This window comes from Rhinolophus hipposideros, assembly GCF_964194185.1.
Source record: "Rhinolophus hipposideros genome assembly, chromosome: 19".
Taxonomy (NCBI): Eukaryota; Metazoa; Chordata; class Mammalia; order Chiroptera; family Rhinolophidae; genus Rhinolophus; species Rhinolophus hipposideros.
In genome coordinates this window covers 24,886,986-24,911,203 of record NC_138065.1, presented here as the reverse complement: position 1 = coordinate 24,911,203, position 24,218 = coordinate 24,886,986, and the positions used below count along the sequence as shown (strand labels likewise).

Here is a 24,218-nt window from a genome sequence, read left to right as displayed (position 1 = left end):
AACTCTTTACAGATACAAATCCTTTGCTGAATGTTTTGCAAATATTTTCTCCCAGCCTGTGCTTTGTCTTTTCATTCTAAGTCTTTCAAAAAGAAGTTTTTTACTTTTATGAAGCCTGATTTACTGATACACTTCATGCTGTTTGTGTCCCGTTTGAGAAATCTTTGCCAAATCCAAGGTCACTAAGATTTTTTCCTATATTTTCTTTTAGAAGATTAACACTTTTAACTCTTAAATTTTGTAATTCTCTTCAATTCCTCCCCCCTTTTGCTTCCTACCACCAAATCCTGGTAATCCACTTTTGGCATTTTCCATTAATACTATTTGCCAAGTTATCCTGTTCTACTTAGCTCTTCCCCTTCTAACAGTCCCTCAGCTGATTTCCCCCTCCCCCAAACCAGATTTTAATTATTTTTTTATTATGGTAAAAAAATACATAAAATTTATCTCTTCAATTTTTTTAAAATAAATTTTATTGGGGAATATTGGGGAACAGTGTTTTTTTCCAGGACCCATCAGCTCCAAGTCGTTCTCCTTCACTCCAGTTGTGGAGGGCGCAGCTCACTGGCCCACATGGGAATCAAACCAACAACCCTGTTGTTCAGAGCTTGCGCCATCTGGCCACCCTTCAATTCTATCTTTAGGCTAGTGGTGAATACCTAAAACAAAGAGCTGCACTGTCTAATACAGTAACCACTAACCTCATGTGGCTACTTAGATATAAACTAAAATTTCAGTTCCTCATTCACAATAACCACATTTCAAAGCTCAACAGCCACGTACAGCTAAATGGTTATCATACTGGACAGCACAGATATTTCCAACATCTCACAAAGTATTACTGAATAATGTTGCCATAGATTAATAATAGCTTCCAGGTTTTTTGTTTGTTTGTTTGTTTTTATTGGGGAAGGGGAACAGGACTTTATTGGGGAACAGTGTGTACTTCCAGGACTTCTTTTTCCCAAGTCAAGTTGTTGTGCTTTCAATCTTAGTTATGGAGGGCGCAGCTCAGCTCCAGGTCCAGTTGCTGTTGCTAGTTGCAGGAGACGCAACCCACCATCCCTTGCAGGAGGCGAACCGGCAACCTTGTGGTTGAGAGCCCACTGGCCCATGTGGGATTCGAACAGGCAGCCTTGGGAGTTAGGAGCGCGGAGCTCCAACTGCCTGTGCCACCGGGCTGGCCCCAACAGCTTTTGGTTTTAAGCATTTAGTTCAGGCACTATAGTCAAGGTTTTAATCCTCACAATAGACACTGAGGTAGACTTTGTATTAATATTAGAAATAAGATGGGGTAGCCAATTAGCTCAGTTGGTTAGAGCGTGGTGCAAATACCACCAAAGTGTTGCTGGTTCAATACTGGCCTGGGCCACTATGAGCTGCGCCCTCCTTAAAAACAAACAAACAAACAAAAAAACAATATATGGTGATGGAAAAAGAACTGACTCTGGGCGGTAAACACATAATGTGATATATAGATGATGTATTACAGAATTATACACCTGAAATCTATGTAACTTTATTAACAATTGTCACCCCAATAACTTTAATTACCAAAAAAAAAGCTCTATAAGGACAAGTAACTTGCCTAATGTAATCCTTTAATACTTGACATTGTTCTTTAGTGTAAATTTATAAAGGTACTTGTATACTTCTCACAGAACATATTCAATCCCAATGCTGTATACTTTGCAATTTCCCTGTCTTCTTCCTTCAGAACAATACATATGGGAAACCCCTAATTAATTTCACCCCTCTTATTTCTTAGTCACACACACACACACACACACACAAACACACTTTGTAATATACCAAATATGACGTGTGAAAATTTCAGAATCCTCAGCTATTCCTGCAACTCTTAATTGGATTTTTACCTGCCCCTCACTATGCTTCCTAGAGAATTATCACCATTTTAAGCTTCCAAGATGAATGTGACCAAGCCAGCCAGTTGAGCTTTGATACAGCTAATCACGTTCACTTGGGAGCTTTTGAAACCAGATTCTCATACTCCCGTTACCAAAACTACTCAGGAAGAGTATCTGGTCACAGGGGTCTGGAAATTAAATCCCCAAAATGAGCTTGAGGTACAACCAGATTTGGCAGTAAAACCTCAACTATTTCGTCTAAAGAGGGATACATTCATTTTCTCCTTGTTTCCTCCAAAATAACAGAGGAATACACAGAAAACAATATAAAACCATAGAAATAGACAAATTTTCTACATAGGCTCCTTAGACTTCATTCTTCCAAGATACACATAATGCTCAATAGGAGACAAGTTTATTTATTGTATAATTGTCATGTGTGACATCTGAGAAAATGCTATCTACATAAAACATCACGGGTTAAAAATACATAGTATTTGTATTTTATTGCGATAATAGGGTCCCAGGAGTCAAACAAGGAAGTTTGATTTCAAGTTTGCATAAGTTATGTGCTCTGCTACAAAGAACTATATGGAGGTAAACGTTGGCAGTGTAATTTCTCAAGAGTCAAATATCAATGAATTTCATATACATGGTTTTGCATCTGTAGAGGAAGATACAAATTCTTCAGGACCTGTACCAATTTCCAAGTCTTCCACTTCAGAGTCCTCACCAGCTTCTCCTTCAGAATCAAATTCCTGACTATCCGGTGATTCGAAGTTATCCAGAGGTTCACCTTTCAGTCTCTTTTAAATAAACCAATAATTTATTGCAAAAACTTTAAAACCCAAGTCCATTATCAGATACCAATATAATTGACCCTCGATGTTGTAAAGAGGTACTTTTCATGTCTCTCAATTAAATTTACTTACCAATAATCAAGTATTAATGTCAAGTCTTTACCATGCTAGATCATGTTTAAGTAAAGTCATTGAGCTTTATAAATTGATCATTTTTTTAAAGTGCTGACATGCTTTCAGAGTACAAATGAAATCACTACTTCTCAAACTATCTTCAGTGAAGGACCAGGTTTCCTAATTTCCTAATCTGCTGTGCACCAACACTTTCATGGCAGTTAAAACACCTATTATAGTACTTCCAAATGAAAACCTCAATATTAATTCTGTCACAGCTATAAAATGTAAGCAATTCAGTACGAGAAGTTTTGATTTGAAAATCTTGCAGCCAGCAAGCGCTGCCGCGAGCTGCTGTGAGCAGCCAACCAACGACCAGCAACCGACTGCCTCAACCCGGAGAGCGCAAGGCTCATAATACCAGTATGGGCCAGGGAGCTGTGTCCTACACAAGTAGACTGAGAAACAACGGCTTGAACCAAAGTGTGTGTGTGTGTGGGGGGGGGGGGGCAAGGGAAGTGAAAGAAAGGGGGAAGAAACAAAAGAAAATCTTTCATCCCATCTGAAAGATGATTTTCTGCAAACATGAGTTAAGTTTAAGACTTATTTTTTAGGGTAAGACTGGTAAAGTAACAGTCATCAGGCTAATTCTTACAAACATATCAGCTACTTCTAAATTTAAAGTCAGATTAAGACCACCAAACTTATTTAGTGTACCAATTAACAGCTTTATAAACAACTGTAACATCACACTGGCATTAATTTAAAACTGTCTAAAACTTTGTCAACTGAAATACAATATTACACATATTTTTCAGACACAATTCTTTTTTAATCTCTACAAGAAAACAGATATTCTTAATATTATTAATTATTAATAAATAATACCTAAAGGTTATTGGGCTCTTACTATAGGTGAGGGCACCTCTCTTAACTTTCATCTATTATAATTCATAATTTTCATAACAATCCTATGATTAGGTCCTATTAGTCTCATTTTATAGATGAGGAAAATGAAGCCCTGACAGGATAAATAACCTGCCTGACTCAACAAACTCAACAGTGCCAGGCAGGGAGCAAAGACTGAAAGCCAGGAAATATGATTCCAAACCCCACTTACTGATCACACTTACCATCTCACTATTATAGAAAACCAGAAGATTCTGAATCAGGTGAATGTTAAATACATACCTCTATAACCTCTGTCATATACTGTACGTGTTCTGCTACTTCTGCCAATTCTTCATTCTCCTTTTTTAGGCGGGCAATTTCACTGTCCTTTTGTTCAATTTCTTTATGAAGCTATACAACATAAATAAAGTTCAGTATTCCATATATTTGTTATGCTATAAACCAAATTATATGCCTCCAAGTATATAACTAATGAACACGTCTAGAACCAAGTTCCTAACAAAGGTGTTATCTTTGGCTCTCAATACAACAGGCTTCTTTTTGTATAATAATTCTGGTAACAGAGTTGCCTTCCTAATAAAACTTTTCTTAGGCCAAAATTAAAACTAGTTTATAATGCTATAACCAAATATGCTAAGCAGCAGGAGGAATGTTAAAAAACTGAAATGTTAAAAAATGCCACAAATTATATTCAGTACATACTTTCTCATTTTCCTTCAGTGCTTCATAGAGTGCCTTCCTCCGTTTTTCTGCCATTTCTTTCCAATATTGAGAAGATGGATTTTCTAAAATAAATTTAATGATTTACATGTAACTTGGCAACCACTACTGTTCGATGCTGCTGTAAAAAACTAATAATTTTTTACATTTCAATAAAATTTACAACCTTAGTACTACTTATTCTACTTAGTAATACCCATTTTTAAAAGATTCAAGTCAGAAACCAAATCAATTTTTTTCTATTTTATTTTCCCCCAACATTTTAAGGATTTCAATATATCCCACTGAAGGTATATAGAGTCCTATGTTCAAGTTACATGGATTAATTTTTTTCATCTGTGTGGTTATGCTAACAATATGTGCAGTTGTTTCTGTATTTGACTTTAGTAGGTTTTTTGGCCGCAAATCTTTGTTCATTTTAACCAAGTCAGATATGAGTGTCACAAAACTATTTATTCTACGATACTACTAAAGAGCTTCTTTATTTCCATGCAGCCAACCTTTCCTATTTTTGCCTGATAAAATCCTACTGTCTACTTATCTTTTTCCTTACTGTCCTCCAGGCAAATCAAAATGAGCCCAAATGTCACTATTACTTTGGGTAATTCAATTAACTTCTCTATCTCTGAACTTTTTTTGTCACTTTTTTATCCAATGATCTTCCACAATGCTTAAAAACCATCACTAGCTTCCTCTTTTGAGGTCCACTGCCATTCCACTAAAAACCGATATTTATTATAGGCACAGTGCTGCTCATTTATCATGACTCCCTCTACTTCAGCCATGTTTCTAATGGCTCCCTTATTTTACATTGTCCTGGTATATACAAATTTTTCTCTTCAAATTCAGCTTATAGACATTTTTGTTCCGAAAAGACTATTTCCAAGTCTTGTAAACCCTTAAGGCAATCTAATATCAAAGATTCCATATTAATCACTATCATTTTCTTTAATATTTCATCCATATTTGGAACTCAAACAGTTAAGACTTGTCCAAATTTACAGAGTTTATATATTAACAACCATAAGAAAATTTAATTGTCAAAAACATTAAACTATCTAATAGTGTCCCCAGATTAAGAGGCTGTGGGTAGGGCCGGCCCGGTGGCTCAGGCGGTTAGAGCTCCATGCTCCTAACTCCTAAGGCTGCCGGTTTGATTCCCACATGGGCCAGTGGGCTCTCAACCACAAGGTTGCCAGTTCGATTCCTTGAGTCCCGCAAGGGATGGTGGGTAGCACCCCCTGTAACTAAGATTGAACACGGCACCTTGAGCTGAGCTGCCGCTGAGCTCCCGGATGGCTCAGTTGGTTGGAATGAGTCCTCTCAACCACAAGGTTGCCGGTCCACCAAGGGATGGTGGGCTGTGCCCCCTGCAACTAGAAAGAGCAACTGGACCTGGAGCTGAGCTGCGCCCTCCACAACTATAACTGAAAGGACAACTTGAAGCTGAACGGCACCCTCCACAACTAAGATTGAAAGGACAACAACTTGACTTGGAAAAAAAAGCTTGGAAGTACACACTGTTCCCCAATAAAGTCCTGTCCCCGCCTTCCCCAATAAAATCTTTAAAAAAGAAAAAGAAAAAAAAAGAGGCTGTGGGCAAAATTCATAACAGTGTAACAAATACTGTTTCCCTTTATTACAATTAAAGCTTCTAAGGTGGAAGTTTTATATATATATATATGTATATTTTGTTGTTGTTTGTTTTCATACCTGTAATCATAAGATCAAATGCTTCTTGGGTAACTCTTTCAGGATTTTTATTTTCACTATGTTCTGGGACAATAACAACTCCAGAGCTTGAAGTCTTAGATGTTAACTGGTCATTCCAATGTTTCGTTTTGGACAAGCTTTTAACCAACTATAATGGAAATACATACATCAATCTCATTCATTTTTATTTAATAAACTAGAAAGCTGAGTGGATTTGGAAACTAAAGCAGGCAAACAACTTCTGAAGAATGTGTTTAGAAGAAAGAACTGCCAGAGTAAGACATGCATCATTAGAGTCCAAGAAAGGAGGAAAAATTAGGAAGGAAAAAGGAGCCATTGGTTAAAGGCAGATATTAAGATATTAAAAGAAAAAAATCAAACATAATGTAGAAGCAAAACATGCAGAACTTTTAAAAACAATATGCAATCACTGTTTAATAAATTTGTTAAGAAATAAAAAAAGCTGAGTGGTTTTGTCACTACAAATGGAGCACTCATGTCTATATCCTTTTGACATCTTTGGATCTTTAAAAAAAAAACACACGATTCAAAACTCTACCAAAAGGCAGTTATATTTTAGGAATTTCGTTTGCAACAACTGTTTTGGATTAGACTTGGTCTCTAAGGCTTACCTGAAATTATTTTTATTGTTTAAGTAATATAGTACAACGGTAAGGCAATATTTTACACCAGCAAAAGTCTAGACACTCTCATCCATAATTTCATCACTTATATACAGAAGTAACTGAAGTAATCTAACATTTTATTCTAAAACATCCAACACTACTACTGCAGGTTAATTCATAACTTATTAAATCGCCCCAGTTCTACTACAGATATTCATACCAATTTTGAACTTCCTCAATTGAACTATTAAAATAAAAACTCAATGTCATAGAAATGGCAGCAGCGAGGTGGTTTTCTTGAGTTCTCCTACGGAACCTACCACAAATTGAACATCTGTAACCCATCAAAGGCTCTCTGCTCATCACACAAAACAGCTAAGACTCATAAGAGGATTATTTGAAGATGGGCAAATTGGGCGAGCAGGGGAAGATAGAAGGGAGCTGAGTGGAGATGCGGCCTGCATCCATGGCTCTGGAGATGCAGGTGGTCCCAGGACAGAACAGAGACAAGAGCCAGGAGGTGGGCTCTTTACCTGTGTCCCACAGGTGATCACTCCCACCAAGAGAGCAGTACATCCAACATTTGAGGCAGTAACCACAGCTGAGACCTCCAGCTGGGCCCTAGGTCGGACAAAGGATATAGACTCCATATCTGGGCCCCTCCTCCCAATCTCTCAATCCTACCCCTGCCCTTCCAGAAACTTAAGGTGGTCCCTGAACTGAAGAGTAGTGTCAGATTACAGAGGAACCACAGCGCTCAGGATCTGGGAAGACCCAGCTTGCAGCTCTGACCCAGGGAAGAGGTTGGAAAGAGTGTGACACTGTGGGCTCAGAGAGAGAAGACTCCTCCATCCCCAGCCCCCACCATTTCTGGCCTGCCTAGTGCAGGGCAATTACTACTGGGGAGATACACCCAGGGGTCAGCAGCAGGCAGCAGATGCAGCTCTGGGCTTTCAGCAGCTCAGAAATCTCCCGCCCTCCACATACGCATACACACACACATACACACAAAAGAAGTACTCTAAGATCCAGGAGACATGGGCAAAGGGCTGGTGGTGTTACTCTCAGTAAACATATGTGCAGGCAAGAGCAGAAATTGCAGACTTTGTAAAAACTACCATCCAGACCCCACAGCCGCATTCATCTAGAACTGCAGTCCCAAGGTTACACTGAGCACCAGGTGACTGGCTCTACCTGCACAAGACAGAGAGGACTCTTTGGTACAGCAGAGGACAACTGGGAGATTACTTGGTGGGCTTAAGCCAAAACTGGCGCTGCTCTTTTTGTTTTCTTTTGTTTTTGTATTTTTGATATTTTTGCCTGTGTTGAGTGTGGGTTATCGGTTGTTTTTACATGTGAGTCTATTTGGTTTTTTCTTTCTTGATGTTGTGCTTGGTGATTTGCTTTGTTCTGAAATTGCCCTACACCAGGGCCCAGCTCAAGAGGCACAAGATTCAACACACCCAGAAGCCAACTCCAGAACAAACAAGAGTATTACAGGTTTGACCTACAAGTAACACAACCAGAGGGAATTCTCTACAGGCACAAGAGCCCACAGAGAGCAACCCTCATTTGAGCAGTCAACCCTCATGCAGAACATCCACTGTGGCCAGAGCCAAGTCCCACAACTAATCAGCCTAGGAGTCAACCCAACCCACTCACAAGCCAAAAGCAATTAAAGATCAACTTTAACAGGACAACATAAACAACAAAGAGTCACCTTTGGAGCACACGCACAGGTGAATAGGGAAGTGCTGCAAGTTAAATATAAAGGTCACATGCTACATAAGATAACCCAGCAAAAACCAAGAATCCTAGGGGATATACCGAATACATTGAAGCAAAAACAGAGAGTTAGCCAGAATGGGGAAACAAAGAAACACGTCCCAAATAAAAGAACAGAAGAAACCTCCAAAAATGGAACCAAATGAAACAGAGGTAACCAACCTATCAGAGACAGAGTTCAGAATATTGACGATAAGAAACTTTAAGGAGCTTAGTGACGACACAAAGAAGGAAAGAGAAATCATAATGAACAACCAGTTAGAACTAAAGAATACAATAACTAAAATGAAGAACACACTTGAAGGAATTACCAGCAGGTTACATGAAGCAGAGGATCGAATCAGCAACTTAGAAGACAAGTTAGCAGAGATCACCCAAAAGGAACACAAAAAGAAAAGAAAAGAAAAAACAATGAAAATGGTTTAAGAGACCTCTGGGATAACATCAAGCAACAACATGCGCATCATAGGAATACCAGAAGGTGAAGAGAGGAAGCAAGGGATCGAGAACATATTTAAAGTAATAATGTCTGAAAACTTCTCTAACCTAGAGAACGAAACCGACATTCAAGCCCAGGAACTGCAGAGAGTTCTAAATAGGATAAATCCAAAGAGGCCCACACCAAGACACATTATAGTTAAAATGGCAAAGGTTAATGACAAAGAGACAATCCTAAGCACAGCAAGAGAAAGACAGTGGGTTACATACAAGGGAACTCCCATAAGACTATCAAATGACTTTTATACAGAAACATTGCAGTTCAGGAGGGAGTGGCAAGAGATACTCAAAGTGATGGAAAACAAATGCCTAGAACCTAGATTGCTTTATCCAGCAAGGCTACCATTTAAAGTTGATGGAGAGACAAAGAGCTTCCCAGAAAAGAATAAGCTAAAGGAAGTTATTATCATCAATCCAGCATTGCAGGAAATATTAAAAGGTCTTCTGTAAACAGAAGATGAAAACAATCTAACTACAAATTTAAAAAAAAGACAATAACTATGTACCTATCAATAATCACTTTAAATGTAAATGGATTAAAGACTCCAATCAAAAGACACAGGATGGCTGAGTGGGTAAGAAAGCAAGACTCTTGTATATGCTGTATACAAGAGACTCACCTGAGAGCAAAAGACACACAGGCTGAAAGTGAAGAGCTGGAGTAAGATATTTCATGCAAAAAAAATGAGAAAAAAGCTTGAGTTGCAATACTTATATCTGACAAAACAGACTTTAAAATGAAGAACATATTAAAAGACAAAGATGGGCACTATATAATAATAAAGGGATCAATCCGACAAAAAGACATAACCCTAGTAAACATCTATGCACCCAACATGGGAGCACCTAAATATATAAAACAGATATTGACTGACATAAAGACAGAGAGCAACAGTAACACTATCATAGTAGGGGACTTCAACACACCTCCGAAAACAAGGGACAGGTCTTCCAGAGAGAAAATCAATATGGGAAGAACGGCCTTACCTGACACATTGGACCAGTTGGATTTAATCAATATTTTCAGAGTGTTTCACCCCAAAGCTGCAGAATACACGTTATCAAGCGCACATGGAACATTTTCCAAGATAGACCACATGTTAGGCCACAAAACAAGTCTTGATAAATTTAACAAAATTGAAATCATACCAGTTGTATTCTCTGACCACAGTCCTAAGAAATTAGAAACCAACTACAGGAAAAAAACTGGAAGACACACCAATTCATGGAGGCTGAATAACACGTTACTAAATAATGAATGGGTCAACCATGAGATCAAGGAAGAAATCAAAAGATATTTGGAGACAAACGAAAATGAAAACACAACGACCCAAAATCTATGAGATGCCGCGAAAGCAGTCCTAAGAGGGAAATTCATAGCAATGCAGGCCTACCTAAAGAAACAAGAAAAACCACTAATCAACTGTATATTCACACTTAAGAGATCTGGAAAAAGAACGGCAAAATAAGCCCAAAGGGAATACAATGAAGGAGATAATAAAGACCAGAGCAGAAATAAATGAAATAGAAACCAGAAAAACAATACAAAAGATCAATGAATCCAAGAGTTGGTTCTTAGAGAAGATCAACAAAATCGACAAACCTTTAGCCAGACTCATCAAAAAAAAAAAAGAGGACCCAAAATAATAAAATCAGAAATGAAAGAGAGAAGTGACAACAGACACCACAGAAATACAAAAAATTTTAAGAAATTACTATGAGCAACAATATACCAACAAATTAGACTTCTGGAAGAAATGGACAATTTTCTAGAAGCACAAAACCTTCCAAGGCTAACTCAAGTTAAAACGGGAAACCTGAACAGACTGATTACCAACAGGGATATTGAATAAGTAATCAACAAGCTCCCAACAAAAGCCCTGGACCAGACAGCTTTACAGGTGAATTTTACAAAACATTCAAAAAAGAATTATCACCTATTCTCCTCAAGCTCTTCCAAAATATCCAGAAGGAGGGAAGGCTCCCAAACACTTTTTACGAGGCCACTATCATCCTGATCCCCAAATCAGACAAAAACATTACAAAAAAAGAAAACTACAGGCCGATATCTCTAATGAACAGAGATGCAAAATTCCTCAACAAAATATTAGTGAACAAAATGCAGCAATACATTAAAAAAATCATATACCATGATCAAGTAGGATTCACTCCTGGTATGCAAGGATGGTTCAACATCCACAAATCAATTAATGTGATACACCACATTAACAAAATGAAAAATAAAAAAATCACACGATCATATCAATAGATGCAGAAAAAGCATTTGACAAAATTCAGCAGCCATTTATGATAAAAACCCTTAAGAAAGTGGGAATAGAGGGATCATATCTCAACATAATAAAGGCCATATATGATAAACCCACAGCTAACATCATACTCAGTGGGGAAAAGCTAAAACCATTCCCCTTAAGATCAAGAACAAGATAAGGTTGCCCACTTTCTCCACTTCTATCAACATAGTGCGGGAAGTTCTAGACATAGCAATCAGACAAGAAAAACATACAAAAGGCATCCAAATTGGTAAGGAGGAAGTAAAATTGTCATTACATGCAGATAATATGACAATATATAGAGAAAACACTAAAAGACTCCACCAAAAACTATGAGAACTGATAAACAAATTTAGTTTAGTAGAGTAGCAGGATACAAAATTAATATTCAGAAATCAGTTACATTTATATATACCAATAATAATATATCAAAATAAAAAATTAAGAAAACAATCCCATTTACAATTGTTTCAAAGACTATAAAATACCTGGGAATAAATTTACCAAAGAATTGAAAGAGCTGTACTTAGAAAATTATAAGACACTGAAGAGAGAAATTAAAAAGGATACAAATACAAGGAAACACATACCATGCTCATGGATAGGAAGAATTAACATAGTTAAAATGTCCATACTGCCTAAGGCAACATACAGATTCAACCCTAGTCCTATCAAACTACCAAGGATATATTTTACAGAAATAGAACATATAATCCTAAAATTTATATGGAACCATAAGACCCCGGAGAGCCTCAGCAATCTTGAGAAATAAGAAGAAAGTGGGAGGTACCACAATACCCAACATCAAATCATACAAGGGTATAGTAATCAAAACAGCATAGTACTGGCATAAAAACAGACACATAGATCAATGGAACAGAATAGAGAGCCCAGAAATAAATCCATGCCTATATGGTCATTTAATCTACAACAATGGAAGCAAGAATGTACGGTGGGGTAAAAACAGTGTATTCAATAAATGGTGCTGGGAAACCTGGACAGACACAGGCAAAAAAATGAAGCTGGACCACCTCCTTACACCATATACAAGAACAAATTCAAAATGGATTAAAGACTTAAATGTAAGATCTGAAACCATAAAATTCCTAGAAGGAAATATAGGAAGAAACTTTACAGACATTACCCGGAGTAAGATTTTTACTGATATATCCCCTCGGGTAAGGGAAGCAGGAAAAAAAATAAACATGTGGGACTACATCAAACTAAAAAGTTTTTTCACAGTAAAGGAAACCATCAATGAAACAAAAAGGGATCCTACTGAATGGGAGAAGATATTTTTCAATGATATATCCGACAAGGGGTTAATATCCCAAATTTATAAAAAACTCACTCGCGGACAGCCCAGTGGCTCAGGCCCAGTGGCTCAGGCTGTGAGAGCTCCATGCTCCTAACTCCGAAGGCTGCCAGTTTGATTCCCACATGGGCCAGTGAGTGGGCTCTCAACCACAAGGTTGCCAGTTTGATTCCTCGACTCCTGCAAGGGATGGTGGGTAGCACCCCCTGCAACTAAAACTGAACAGGGTACCTTGAGCTGAGCTGCCGCTGAGTTCCCGGATGTCTCAGTTGTTTGGAATGCGTCCTCTCAACCACAAGGTTGCCGGTTCAATTCCAGCAAGGGATAGTGGGTTGTGCCTCCTGCAACTAGAAAATGGCAACTGGACCTGGAGCTGAGCTGCACCCTCCACAACTATGACTGAAAGGACAACAACTAGAAGCTGAACCATACCCTCCACAACTAAGATTGAAAGGACAACAACCTGACTTGGAAAAAAGGCCTGGAAGTACACACTGTTCCCCAATAAAGTCCTGTTCCCTTTCCCCACCCAAAAAAAAAACAACAAAAAAAAACTCAACTCCAAAAAAACAAACAACCCAATTAAAAAATGGGCAGAGGACATGAAGAGACATATTTCTAAAAAGGACATACAGATGGCAAACAGACATATGAAAAAATGTTCAACCTCACTAATCATTAGAGAAACACAAACAAAAACCACAATGAGGTACCACCTCACTCTCAGTCAAAATGGCTATCATCAATACATCAACAAACAAGTGCTGGTTAAGATACGGAGAAAAGGGAACCTTGTGCACTGTGGTGGGAATGAAGATTGGTGCAGTCACTATGGAAAACAGTATGGAGGTATTTCAAAAATCTAAAAATGGAACTACTTTATGACCCAGCAATTCCACTCCTAGGTATCTATCTGGAGAAATACAAAACTCGATAATTCAAAAAAAATGTATGCACACCCATGTTTATTGCAGCACTATTCACAATAGCCAAAACATGGAAATAACCAAAATGCCCATCGGTAGATGACAGGATTAAGAAACTGTGGTACATACAATGGAATATTATACAGCCATAGATAAGAATGAAATCTTACCATTTGCAACAATATAGATGAACTTAGAGAACATTACGTTAAGTGAAATACGTCAGACAGAGATAGACAAATACCATATGATCTCAGTTATATGTGGAATCTAAAGAAAAGAATGAATGAACTAATCATAAACAGTCTCAAAAGACCTAGAGGAAAAACTGAGGGTTGCTAGATGGGAGGAGGGGTGAGGATAAGGAGGAAGGTGAGGGGATTAGAAAGCACAGTCGGGGGCCAGCCCGGTGGCTCAGGTGATTAGAGCTCTATGCTCCTAACTCCGAAGGCTGCCGGTTCGATTCCCACATGGGCCAGTGGGCTCTCAACCACAAGGTTGCCAGTTCGATTCCCGCAAGGGATGGTGGGCTGTGCTCCCTGCAACTAGAAACAGCAACTGGGCCTGGAGCTGAGCTGCGCCCTCCACAACTAAGACTGAAAGGACAACAACTTGAAGGTGAACGGCACCCTCCACAACTAAGATTGAAAGGACAACAACTTGACTTGGAAAAAAGGCCTGGAAGTACACATTGTTCCCCAATAAAGTCCTGTTCCCCCCCCCAATAAAATCTTTAACAACAACAAAAAAAGAAACAAAATTAAAAAGAAAAAGAAAGCACAGTCGGTAACCACAAGACTACCAGGGGGTTACGAAAGTCAATTTGGGGAATGTAATCAGTAATGTTGTAAAGATTTTGTAAGATATCCGATAGATATTTTTCTCATTAGGGAGACCATCTCAGGGATGATGTAGGCCTGATCACTGCATTGTACACCTGAAGCTGAAGCTGAACAAATAATGAATGTCAACTATAATTTTACATATATGTATAGTTACAAGAAGCGGAATACAGCATTAGAAATAAAGACAGGGGAAACATAATGGCTGTGTGCGATGTAAGAGTAGTGGATGAGGGAGGAGGGTTGTCACTGTGTGAGGGATATAAATGATAAATTTCTAATTATTACGGTGTTTTGTGCACCAAAAACTAATTTTTAAAAATGTTAAAATAAAAATGTTAAAAACAAACAAAAACCATCAAATATGTGGTGATGGAAAGAAAACTGACATACAAATAATGTATTACAGAATTGTATGCCTAAAATCTATGCAACTTTACTAACAATTGTCACCCCAATAAACTTTAATTACAAAAAAACAAAACCACTTCTGTGGGGAATATGCAATTATTATTCTTAAATTAGTTCCAAATTTCAATGATTTAGGTATTTCTAACCAAGGAAATCCTGCAGATGTTTTTAATGTAAAGGTAGTATCACCTCTACCCGCTTCTTGCTCAGTAATACATACCTCATTTTCTCTTCCCACAAGAGATCCAGTGGCAGAAGGCTGAATCATCTTCAGAGTTCTTCTTGGAATAGGACTATTCTAAAAGTCAAGATAATTCATTATCTGGTTACTGAGTGCTATGTGGATTGTTTGTGCCTTAGTCATACTGTAATTTAGAAAAAGGAAACACTAAGAATACTAATATTTGGTCTACCATATAATTTTATAATGCTACATATGAACAAGACAATGGTTTAATCAACTAGCAAAGTTATTTCCCCCCAACATTATAACAAAGTTTGAAGAAATTCTAAGAATGGATCGTATTGCCCAAATTTGGCACAAATCTAGTGGCTTTTCTCCCTCCATTTCAATATATGCTCTTGCTATAGTCATTTTGTCAACAACTCATGGATACCTAAAACAAAAATGTTACAAAATTTTAAGCTCTAATATTTCACACTATATGGTGAAATTTCAGTACAACAGGAATGTTTTTATTACCTCTTAAAAAGATCTTCCATACAGAAACTAGAGATTTACTAAACTTCGTAACATTTATGGTGGAAACTCACAAAACAGGTAAATTGCGAAAAGGTTAATTATTTACACTGCAAAATACTTCTATCCCTTATCAAAAGGATTCACCTCAGATTTCCTTTAAATCATGACTATCCCCCCTAACACATTTACATGTATTCACCAAAAGAATATAATTTTTAAGAAGAACATACTTTACACAAAACCAAACATAAGAGTAGTAGAACCCCCAGACACACAACAAGCAGTTTTGTTTCAAGCCCATTCATTAGGAGACAGCTAAAATGTCAGTGCTTGAGGCACACTAAATATTGCAAAATGCCCAAGCTATTATTTTGGCAAAAATACTGCCTTCCTTGTAATATGTAAATACCTTCCTGTATATTTCCTAATCTGAAAGCACTCTCTATTTTTGCAAAAAATCGTTATAGTGCCACCATGGGATAGCAAACAATGGCGAATATTCAAACAAGGTTAGCAAGAACATGATACCAAAGCAGCGTGAGAAAGTTACTAATTCCACACTGTACTTCACATAGCAAGAGTTCACCTTTCCCACAGTAAAGTTTCTATTGCTGATTATTATCTCACTATTTAATTAAAGAACAAATGCCAGCTACTGTGAGAACAAATGTTACACCAACATTTCAGATATAATTTATATTCTAGATTGGTCAGCAGTCTCCAGACAAATAGAAAAAAAAAATAACTTTGGAACCTTAATAATAAGTGTTAATTTATTTAAGCCCTTGCTACAAATAATGGTGAAAGAAGCCAGCTAAATTACTGTCAGAAAATAAAAGACAATTTCTAAGATTTAACTTTTTTTTTTTTAAAAAAGATTTTATTGGGGAACGGGAACAGGATTTTATTGGGGAATAGTGTGTACTTCCAGGACTTTTTTCCAAGTCAAGTTGTTGTCAATCTTAGTTGTGGAGGGTGCCATTCATTCACCTTCAAGTTGTTGTCCTTTCAGTCTTAGTTGTGGACAGAGCAGCTCAGCTCCAGGTCCAGTTGCCGTTGCCGTTGCTAGTTGCAGGGGGCACAGCCCACCATTCCTTGCAGGAGTCGAAACCAGCAACCTTGTGGTTGAGAGGACACGCTCCAACTAACTGAGCCATCCGGGAGCTCAGCGGCAGCTCAGCTCAAGGTTCTATGTTCAATCTTAGTTGCAGGGGGCGCTGCCCACCATCCCTTGTGGGACTTGAGGAATTGAACTGGCAACCTTGTGGTTGAGAGCCCGTGCTCCTAGCTGAGCCATCCGGGAGGCAGCTCAGCTCAAGGTGCCGTGTTCAATCTTAGTTGCAGGGGACGCAGCCCACCATCCCTTGTGGGACTCGAGGAATTGGAACTGGCAACCTTGTGGTTGAGAGCCCACTGGGCCATGTGAGAATCAAACCAGCAGCCTTCGGAGTTAGGAGCATGGCGCTCTAACCACCTGAGCCACCGGGCAGGCCCAAGATTTAACTTTTATAATGTAAGCTTTATAGCATCAATCCCCAAAATTATAATATTGCTATTATCATTTTTTTTATACAGATTATGCATTGGAACACAACTTTTTAGAGCCAAAAAGGTTTTTATATATTAATGAGGCTTAATTTTTTTAGAAAACAATCTGATATTCTGTGAAGTTTCTAAATCAATAACATACCAAGAGCACACTCACCCAGAAGTTTACATGTAATTGGCAAAGGTTCCATGAAGTCCTAAAATTCATGCTTACAAATCTAGTTTTAGTCCAATTCTCTCATTAGCAAGAACATGATACCAAATAAGTAAACTGACGCTGCGATGCTAAATAACACCAAAGGACACTGTTTTGAAGGCAAAGCCAAAGCTAAACAGAACCAGGTCCTTTTATATCCAAGATACTAATAGTTTTACTCTAGCTAGTAAATATAACTGTTGAAATTATATAAAGTATCCGTCTGGGATTTGCTTCAAAGTAATTAGGAGGGGATCGGGAGACTGAATGGAGATGTAGATGAAAACATGGTTGGCCACATATTAATAATTATTAAAAATGGGGCAGTTAACATTATACTATTGAGTATTTTTGAATATTTGAAAATTTTCATAATATAAAGTTTAAACACACGCACAGAGCATACTGGGAAGTTGTCATCATCCTAAATGGAAGCCAATAGACTCAAAATCCATAAATTATTTTTCTTGAATAATGTAAAGAGGATAGTGAGTAAGGCAAGGCAAAGAAAACCTATCAGAGCTGCTGGATGTCTCATTTGGTTAGAGCACGAGCTCTTAACAAGAGGGTTGCCAGCTGGATTCCTACATGGGATAGTGGGCTGCGCCCCCCGCAACTACAATGAAAATGGTGACTGGACTTGAAGCTGAGCTGAGCCCTCCACAACTAGATTGAAGGAGAACAACTTGACTTGGAACTGATGGGTGCTGGGAAAAAAACACTGTTCCCCAATATTCCCCAATAAAAATTTTAAGAAAAAGAAAACAACCTATCAAAAAACAACCGCTATTGCTTATAAAAGGCTTTTATGTATTCTACTGAATTCAAATCTGCAAACTGGTATGTACAGTTTTCCTGAAGACGTAGTCTCACTCCCAGGAATCCTATACTCTTTAAGTTGTGTGGTAGAACCTAGCTAAGTTATAAATTCATTTAGAACTTTAAGAGTGAAGCCAGTCAAAATTAAAAATTCAAAACTAAGCAAACTCTGTCCTTACTGTTATTATAAGAATAAATATCTGGGATAAGATTTCCAGTGATGGTATAATATAGGGATTCAAAAAGTGTTGCAAAACAAGCAGGTTAGATGGTAATGAGTATGGTACACGGTGGAAATATGTGCAATACGATGCAAAATGTGTCTCTGGTCAGACACTAATTCTAAAGACACACATAAACAATTTTTAAAAAGTAGTTTCATGAAAGATAGCACAAAGAAAGCAATAATAATTTTGTTTACAGAAAATCCTAAGGAATCTATTAAAAACTATTAGAACTAATAAAACAAGTTCAGCAAGGTTGCAGGATTCAAGAACAAGACACAAAAATCAATTATATTTCTATACAGTAACAATGAGCACACCGAAAATGTAATTAGGGAAACAATTCAATCTACAATAGCATAAAAAATATTTAGGAAAAGAAATTAAAAGGAGTATAAAACTCAGTACTCTGAAAACTACAATGCAGTGCTGAAATTAAGGAAGACGTAAAGAAAAATAAATGGGAAGATATCCCAGGTTCATGGATCAGAAAACTTAACATTCAACCATAATTAATTCTTTAAAAGTTCTCTATTGTACTTGGTCTCTGGTTAAAAATTCAGTAATTCAAGATTTATAGAAACTATAGCCAGATTAAATTTGGCTAAATTATGTCAAAATACTTCTAACATGCTTTCTACAACAGATTCAAAAATTCTTCACATACCTTTACATTCTCTTGAATTCCTTGTTTCTGCTTCATACTGGGATTCATTATACACCTGGTGAAGCATAAAAGAATACAAATTCAAAAACAGAATTCGGTTTGCACCTGAAGGTGGAGTCTAGATTTTTGTTGTTGTTCAAAGTACTTACAATCATAAAAATCATATCACTTACTGTATGGTGGAATTACCTTTTTTTTCACTGTACCCAAATTCAACTCTGTCAATGACTAAAGTGACTGAAGTTAGTGACTCTTGACACCTATATTTTATACACACACACACAAAAAAAATTCTGTTTGGAAAAATCTTGTTGCAAAAGGAAAAATATGTATATTCTAAACAAATTTACAAAACATGATAGTGTCCTGGATTAAGTACAACAAAGCTCTCAAAGACCTGAGAAATGGTCACCAGAAAAAAGCAAAACAGATACCTGGGTATACCCAACCTTATCCTGAAGAATAGCATCCTAATTTTGCTGTCTCAAAGGCAGATTTAAGCTCTGATAAACTTGGCTCTGGTAACCAGCAATAATTTAATAGTGACTTAATATCCAATCAAATGAGATTATGAATTTACATTTATAAGAAATGTTTAACCCCATCAGGAACTGAGACACTAATGGAAACAAGGAAGAGAGAACAAGCCAACGGTTGAACCCCCAGCCATATCTATCGCTGAAACAGATACCGGTGGCAATGCTTTCACCCAGTGCGGTGGCTTTCAAACTTTGAAATAAGACCCATCTCACGAACCTTTTATTGTGTGCCCTAGCGCACACACGCAAACAAAAAAAAAGTTTAGGAAACGAAACAATTTATTTGTATCATGCACCCTATTTTCTATTCTATTTCAAGTGAAGCAAACGCTGGTCGGAACCCACTAAGTGAGCCAGGGACATGTTTTTTCCAACTGAGGGCTGTGGCCGGGAACCACAAAACCATTCAATGGGTCACGCACACAGTTTAGAAAAATGTAATTGAACAAAATGGAATTGAAAAGACAGAAAACATCGGAGTGCATAGCATGTGGGGAGTAAGTCCTGCTTCCTGAAACTTCTCCTTTAGCTGGATGGCTGCGTCCTAAATTGAGATGAAAAATGTGTTCATGTAACTAGGAAGCTGAAAGACACTGATCAAGTCCTATTCCTCAGGTTTGTCACAATCCTGTCAGCAACCCTACGCCCTTACTTTTGTTCTTTTAAACTAGATTTAAAACGCTAGCACAGGCCTGGGTCCAAAGGAAATACTGATACGCAGAGGAACCAGTGTCACTAACACCGGTACCATTTTTTAACGTGAGACCTGGATTCAGCGGCTTTCTCCACGAGCCCAGAGTGCAGACCCCCAAGGTCAGAAGGGTGGACGTTCCGCCTCCCCGACAGCCTGGCGCGCGCAGCTAAGTGGGGCTGAGTCCCACACACCGCCGGCCCCACCGCCCGCCTGACGCCGACTGGCAGGGGTCACTGGGTTCAACCGCGCGCGCCTCACGGACCGCGCCGCCAGCCAATAGCAAGCGCAAACGGAGAGGCGCGAAAACCCTCCCAGCGAATGGAGCAGTCCGGCACCTCGCCGCCCGCCTGGTCCCGGCGACCGTTCCCAAACTCACTTATCCCCACCCGGCGGCGCCCCGGCGGAGTCACAGGAAGACCGACTTCCGGCACACGGGAGCGCCAAATGGACAGTCGGGTAACCGCTGTGTACACCTCCTGCTCTCTCTCAGCGGATGAAAACGCTTAGTCCTCGCAGCGCACGCAAAGAGCGTATCAGGCCTAGCACAAGGTCCCCAGCCCACCCACGACCTTCCCCACCTCCGCCAGAGCAGTTGCCACGCACTGCAGTGAAACCTCACCTACTCAGCTCGCTCGCCCGAACGACTACGTGACCCCTGACTCGAGGAGGGGTGGGGCCGCCGCAATCCCGCCAATCGCCTTCTGTATCCGCCTGCTTCTGACTCACCCATTGCGTTGCGTCTGCGCTTTGGACACAGCGTATCTGGGCGGGAACGTTCAGGCGTAGGTCCGGGTGTTTCTGTCCGCTGGGGAGATGGTTACTTCAGGTCTCGACTTCCTACCCTCCCTTGGGAACTGCACTTGGGAACAGCATCCTTTTTTTTTTTTTTTTTTGCCTCTTTATTTCTGGTAAAAAAGTGTTTCCATTAGATGTAAACACCGCGAGAAGAAAATTTTGTATATGTAGTACACGACTACTTATATTTCTGTAAATCCCACGTTCTGCGGACTCCTACCGTGTTTCCCCGAAAACAAGAGCCAGGTAATCAGCTCTAACGCGTCTTTTGGAGCAAAAATTAATGTAAGAGACGCGTTAGAGCTGATTGTCTCGCTAGGTCTTATTTTCGGGGAAACACGATAGTTGTATTGAGTGCTTTGACATTTTGACATTTTACATTTTGACTCTGTTGTGGTTTGACAGGAGTTCCGTAAAGCACACTACATACCAAGTACTGTTATAGATGTTGAGAGTACAGAAAGTTGAAGGAGCAGGGAAACCTTAGTAATAAGTCCAGCTTTTCCTTATTACTCTGCAAAATTCTCCAAGAACTTTCTATGTGGACATGGTACATTTGGGCTTACCAGAGTTTTGTCAGATCTTTTGTTTACACCTACAATAGGTATTAGATGTTTTCCCATCTCTTTTCCTGGGTTATTCTCAGAGGGAAGGAAAGATCTAACTATATAGCACTGCTTTGAAGAAATGTTTTGTCATCTGTATACTCGGGACCCCGGTGCCCCCTCCTGCCACCTCCCTCACAGGATTTCTTTTTGACAGAGCTCAAAATGTACGAAGCATAGTCATATGGTTCTGGCTTTGTTTGAATAAAATATAACACACTGATGTAGGAATATTTTTCTGTGAGTGCAGGCATCATGTCTCCTGAAACTGAAGAAACAAAGCACGGACCCAGGAGAGGTGAAGAGTTGTAAAAGAGGATAGTTTATTAAAAGCAAAGAGTTACAGCTCCCGAGTCGGAGAGGGTTCCTGAATGGGATGCCCCATGACTAAGGCAAAAACTGTTACTTTTATACCTTCCCTTGTCTGTTGAGGGAAGGGGAGCTGGTGTCTTCTAATGGAATTCGTCTATCAGTTTTGTTCTGTTTGCCCACCCTAAAGTGATTAGCAAAATAACCCTTTCCTATCTATCAGATCTGTTCTGTTTGGCCAAATGGAATTTATGAGATAATTTATTAACCTCAAGGCACCGTTACATTTTGTCCTGGAGTGAATGAGTTACTTCAGAACCTGGAGTTTTGGGATATGGCTGTCTTTTGTTTATTCTACCAGGGATCTTCCTGTCTGCCTAACAATATGCTAATGAACGTGTATCAATATAAAATCTAAATTCATGACACAATCCATAGATTGGAAATCATCAGTAGAAGACTGGGTTTCCAGAGTTAGATTCTGAGGACTAGTGGAAATAAGTATTACTACAAGCATTGTGTCACTTGATTTTAAAACACCAGCCAGTCCAAGTAGTAAATCTGACTTCCAATTTCTTCATTCAGCCACATAATTAAAAGGAATCATTGAAAAGAGCCAAAATCAGTAAGCATATATTCAAAAATATATAAAAAGTTATAGTCTGCACTAGGCAAAATATAAAGCAAAGTTCATGATGATACAGGAGAGTTAGCCTGTCCCTAGGTAGACAGAGAGGTCCCTGGTGGAATAAACAAACAGTCATATCCTAAAACTTCAGCTTTTGAAATCACTCCTTCTCTCCAGGACATAATGTAACAAGGCCTTGAGGTTAATCATAAAATTCATTTTGGCCTGACACATGGAGCAGATCTGATAGACAAAGAGTGGGTTACTTTGCTAATTCCTTTAGGATGGGCAAGCAGAACAAACCTGGTAGACGAATTTCATTAGAAGGCGCCAGTTCCCTTCTTCAAACAAGTTTCCTTCTTCAAACAGCTCCCCTTCCCCAAGCAAGCAAGGGAAGGTATAAAAGTAAGAGCTTTTGCCTCAGTCATGGGGCACCCCCCATTCGGGACCCCCTCCCACTCGGGAGCTGCAACCTCTTCTCCTGCCTCTAATAAACTATCCTCTTTTTAAAACTTTTTGCCTCTCCCAGGTCCGTGTTTCCACTCTTCGGCTTCACGAGACACGATCCCGGCCCACACTCAGAAACCGCTGGCAGATCCAACATAACCTACATCAATTGATAATGTTATTTCTTTCCAGAACTAAAAAGCCAGGAAAGAAAAATGTCTTCATAGGAAAATGGTAAGCAAACCACAGGGTAAAGTCTAACAATTACCATTGTTAAAAACCTGCTGGAGGGTGGGGGGTGGGTGATGAGGGTAAGGGGGATCAAATATATGGTGATGGAAGGAGAACTGACTCTGGGTAGTGAACACACAATGGGATTTATAGATGATGTAATACAGAATTGTACACCTGAAATCTATGTAAATTTACTAACAATTGTCACCCCAATAAATTTAATTAAAAAAAAAAAACCTGCTGAAGCAATAAAAGAATTGATGCTTTTCCAGATGTATCATGAAACCCACTTACCCAAATGTTGTCTGTAGTTGCTCACAGTATTGGTTAGTTTTAGAATGGTGTGGGAAGACTTTTACTTTATATATACTGTGTTGTTTGACCTTTATTATTATGATGATTATTATTATTTCGACATCCCAAAAGAAATGATTAGGAAAACAACTTTAGGAAAAATTGTGAAGCCCCCAGATTCTGCAACAACCATTTCATCAACTTAGGTTAGATCCCTTCTGCTCTGCCTGCTACATGATCAACTAGTTTATGTGACAACTTCATTCAGATCTATTCTTGTCCATCCACTTGGGTGACCACTAGTCACATAATGACAATTGAGCACTTGAAGTGTGGTTAGTCTTCACTGAAACATGCTGTAATGTGAAATACACACTGGATTTCAAAGATTTAGTACAAAAAGAACAAGGTAAAACATTTCTATAACTTTTGGTATTGATTGCACATTGAAATGGTGCTCTGGATATATCGAATTAAATACAAATACCGTTACAATTAATTTCATTTGTTTCTTTTTACTTTTTTAATATGGCTACCAGAAAAAATTGTAATTACACATGTGGCTCACATTTGTGGCTCACATTATATCATAATGGGACATGGTGCTCTAAACCATCATAACATACAATATCCCACTGCATCGTCTCAGTAGTGTTGCGAGATTTTTTTTTTACTCCCTTTTTTACAAGACTGAG

General features: G+C 38.7%; 1 protein-coding gene across 6 annotated transcripts; it reads right to left on the bottom strand.

The window, feature by feature from the left end:
- Positions 1–462: 462 nt before the first annotated feature.
- GMNN (geminin DNA replication inhibitor) lies at positions 463–20,867 on the bottom strand. Of its 6 annotated transcripts, none has more exons than XR_013991780.1 (8): positions 20,831–20,867; positions 18,979–19,033; positions 15,042–15,119; positions 6,128–6,275; positions 4,397–4,479; positions 3,974–4,084; positions 1,454–2,674; positions 463–1,010 (listed from the first exon to the last, which is right to left on the bottom strand). XR_013991780.1 is itself a non-coding variant. In XM_081026672.1 (7 exons), the coding sequence occupies exons 2-7, from the start codon at positions 19,024–19,026 to the stop codon at positions 2,513–2,515; spliced, it is 630 nt and encodes a 209-aa protein (XP_080882798.1). In that variant the 5' UTR covers positions 19,027–19,033; positions 20,831–20,867; the 3' UTR covers positions 463–2,512. The 6 variants fall into 6 exon arrangements, 4 of the variants coding, with proteins under 4 accessions (XP_080882798.1, XP_080882799.1, XP_080882801.1 ...); XR_013991781.1 differs by having other exon boundaries at positions 20,588–20,841; XM_081026672.1 differs by having other exon boundaries at positions 463–2,674.
- Positions 20,868–24,218: the final 3,351 nt, after the last annotated feature.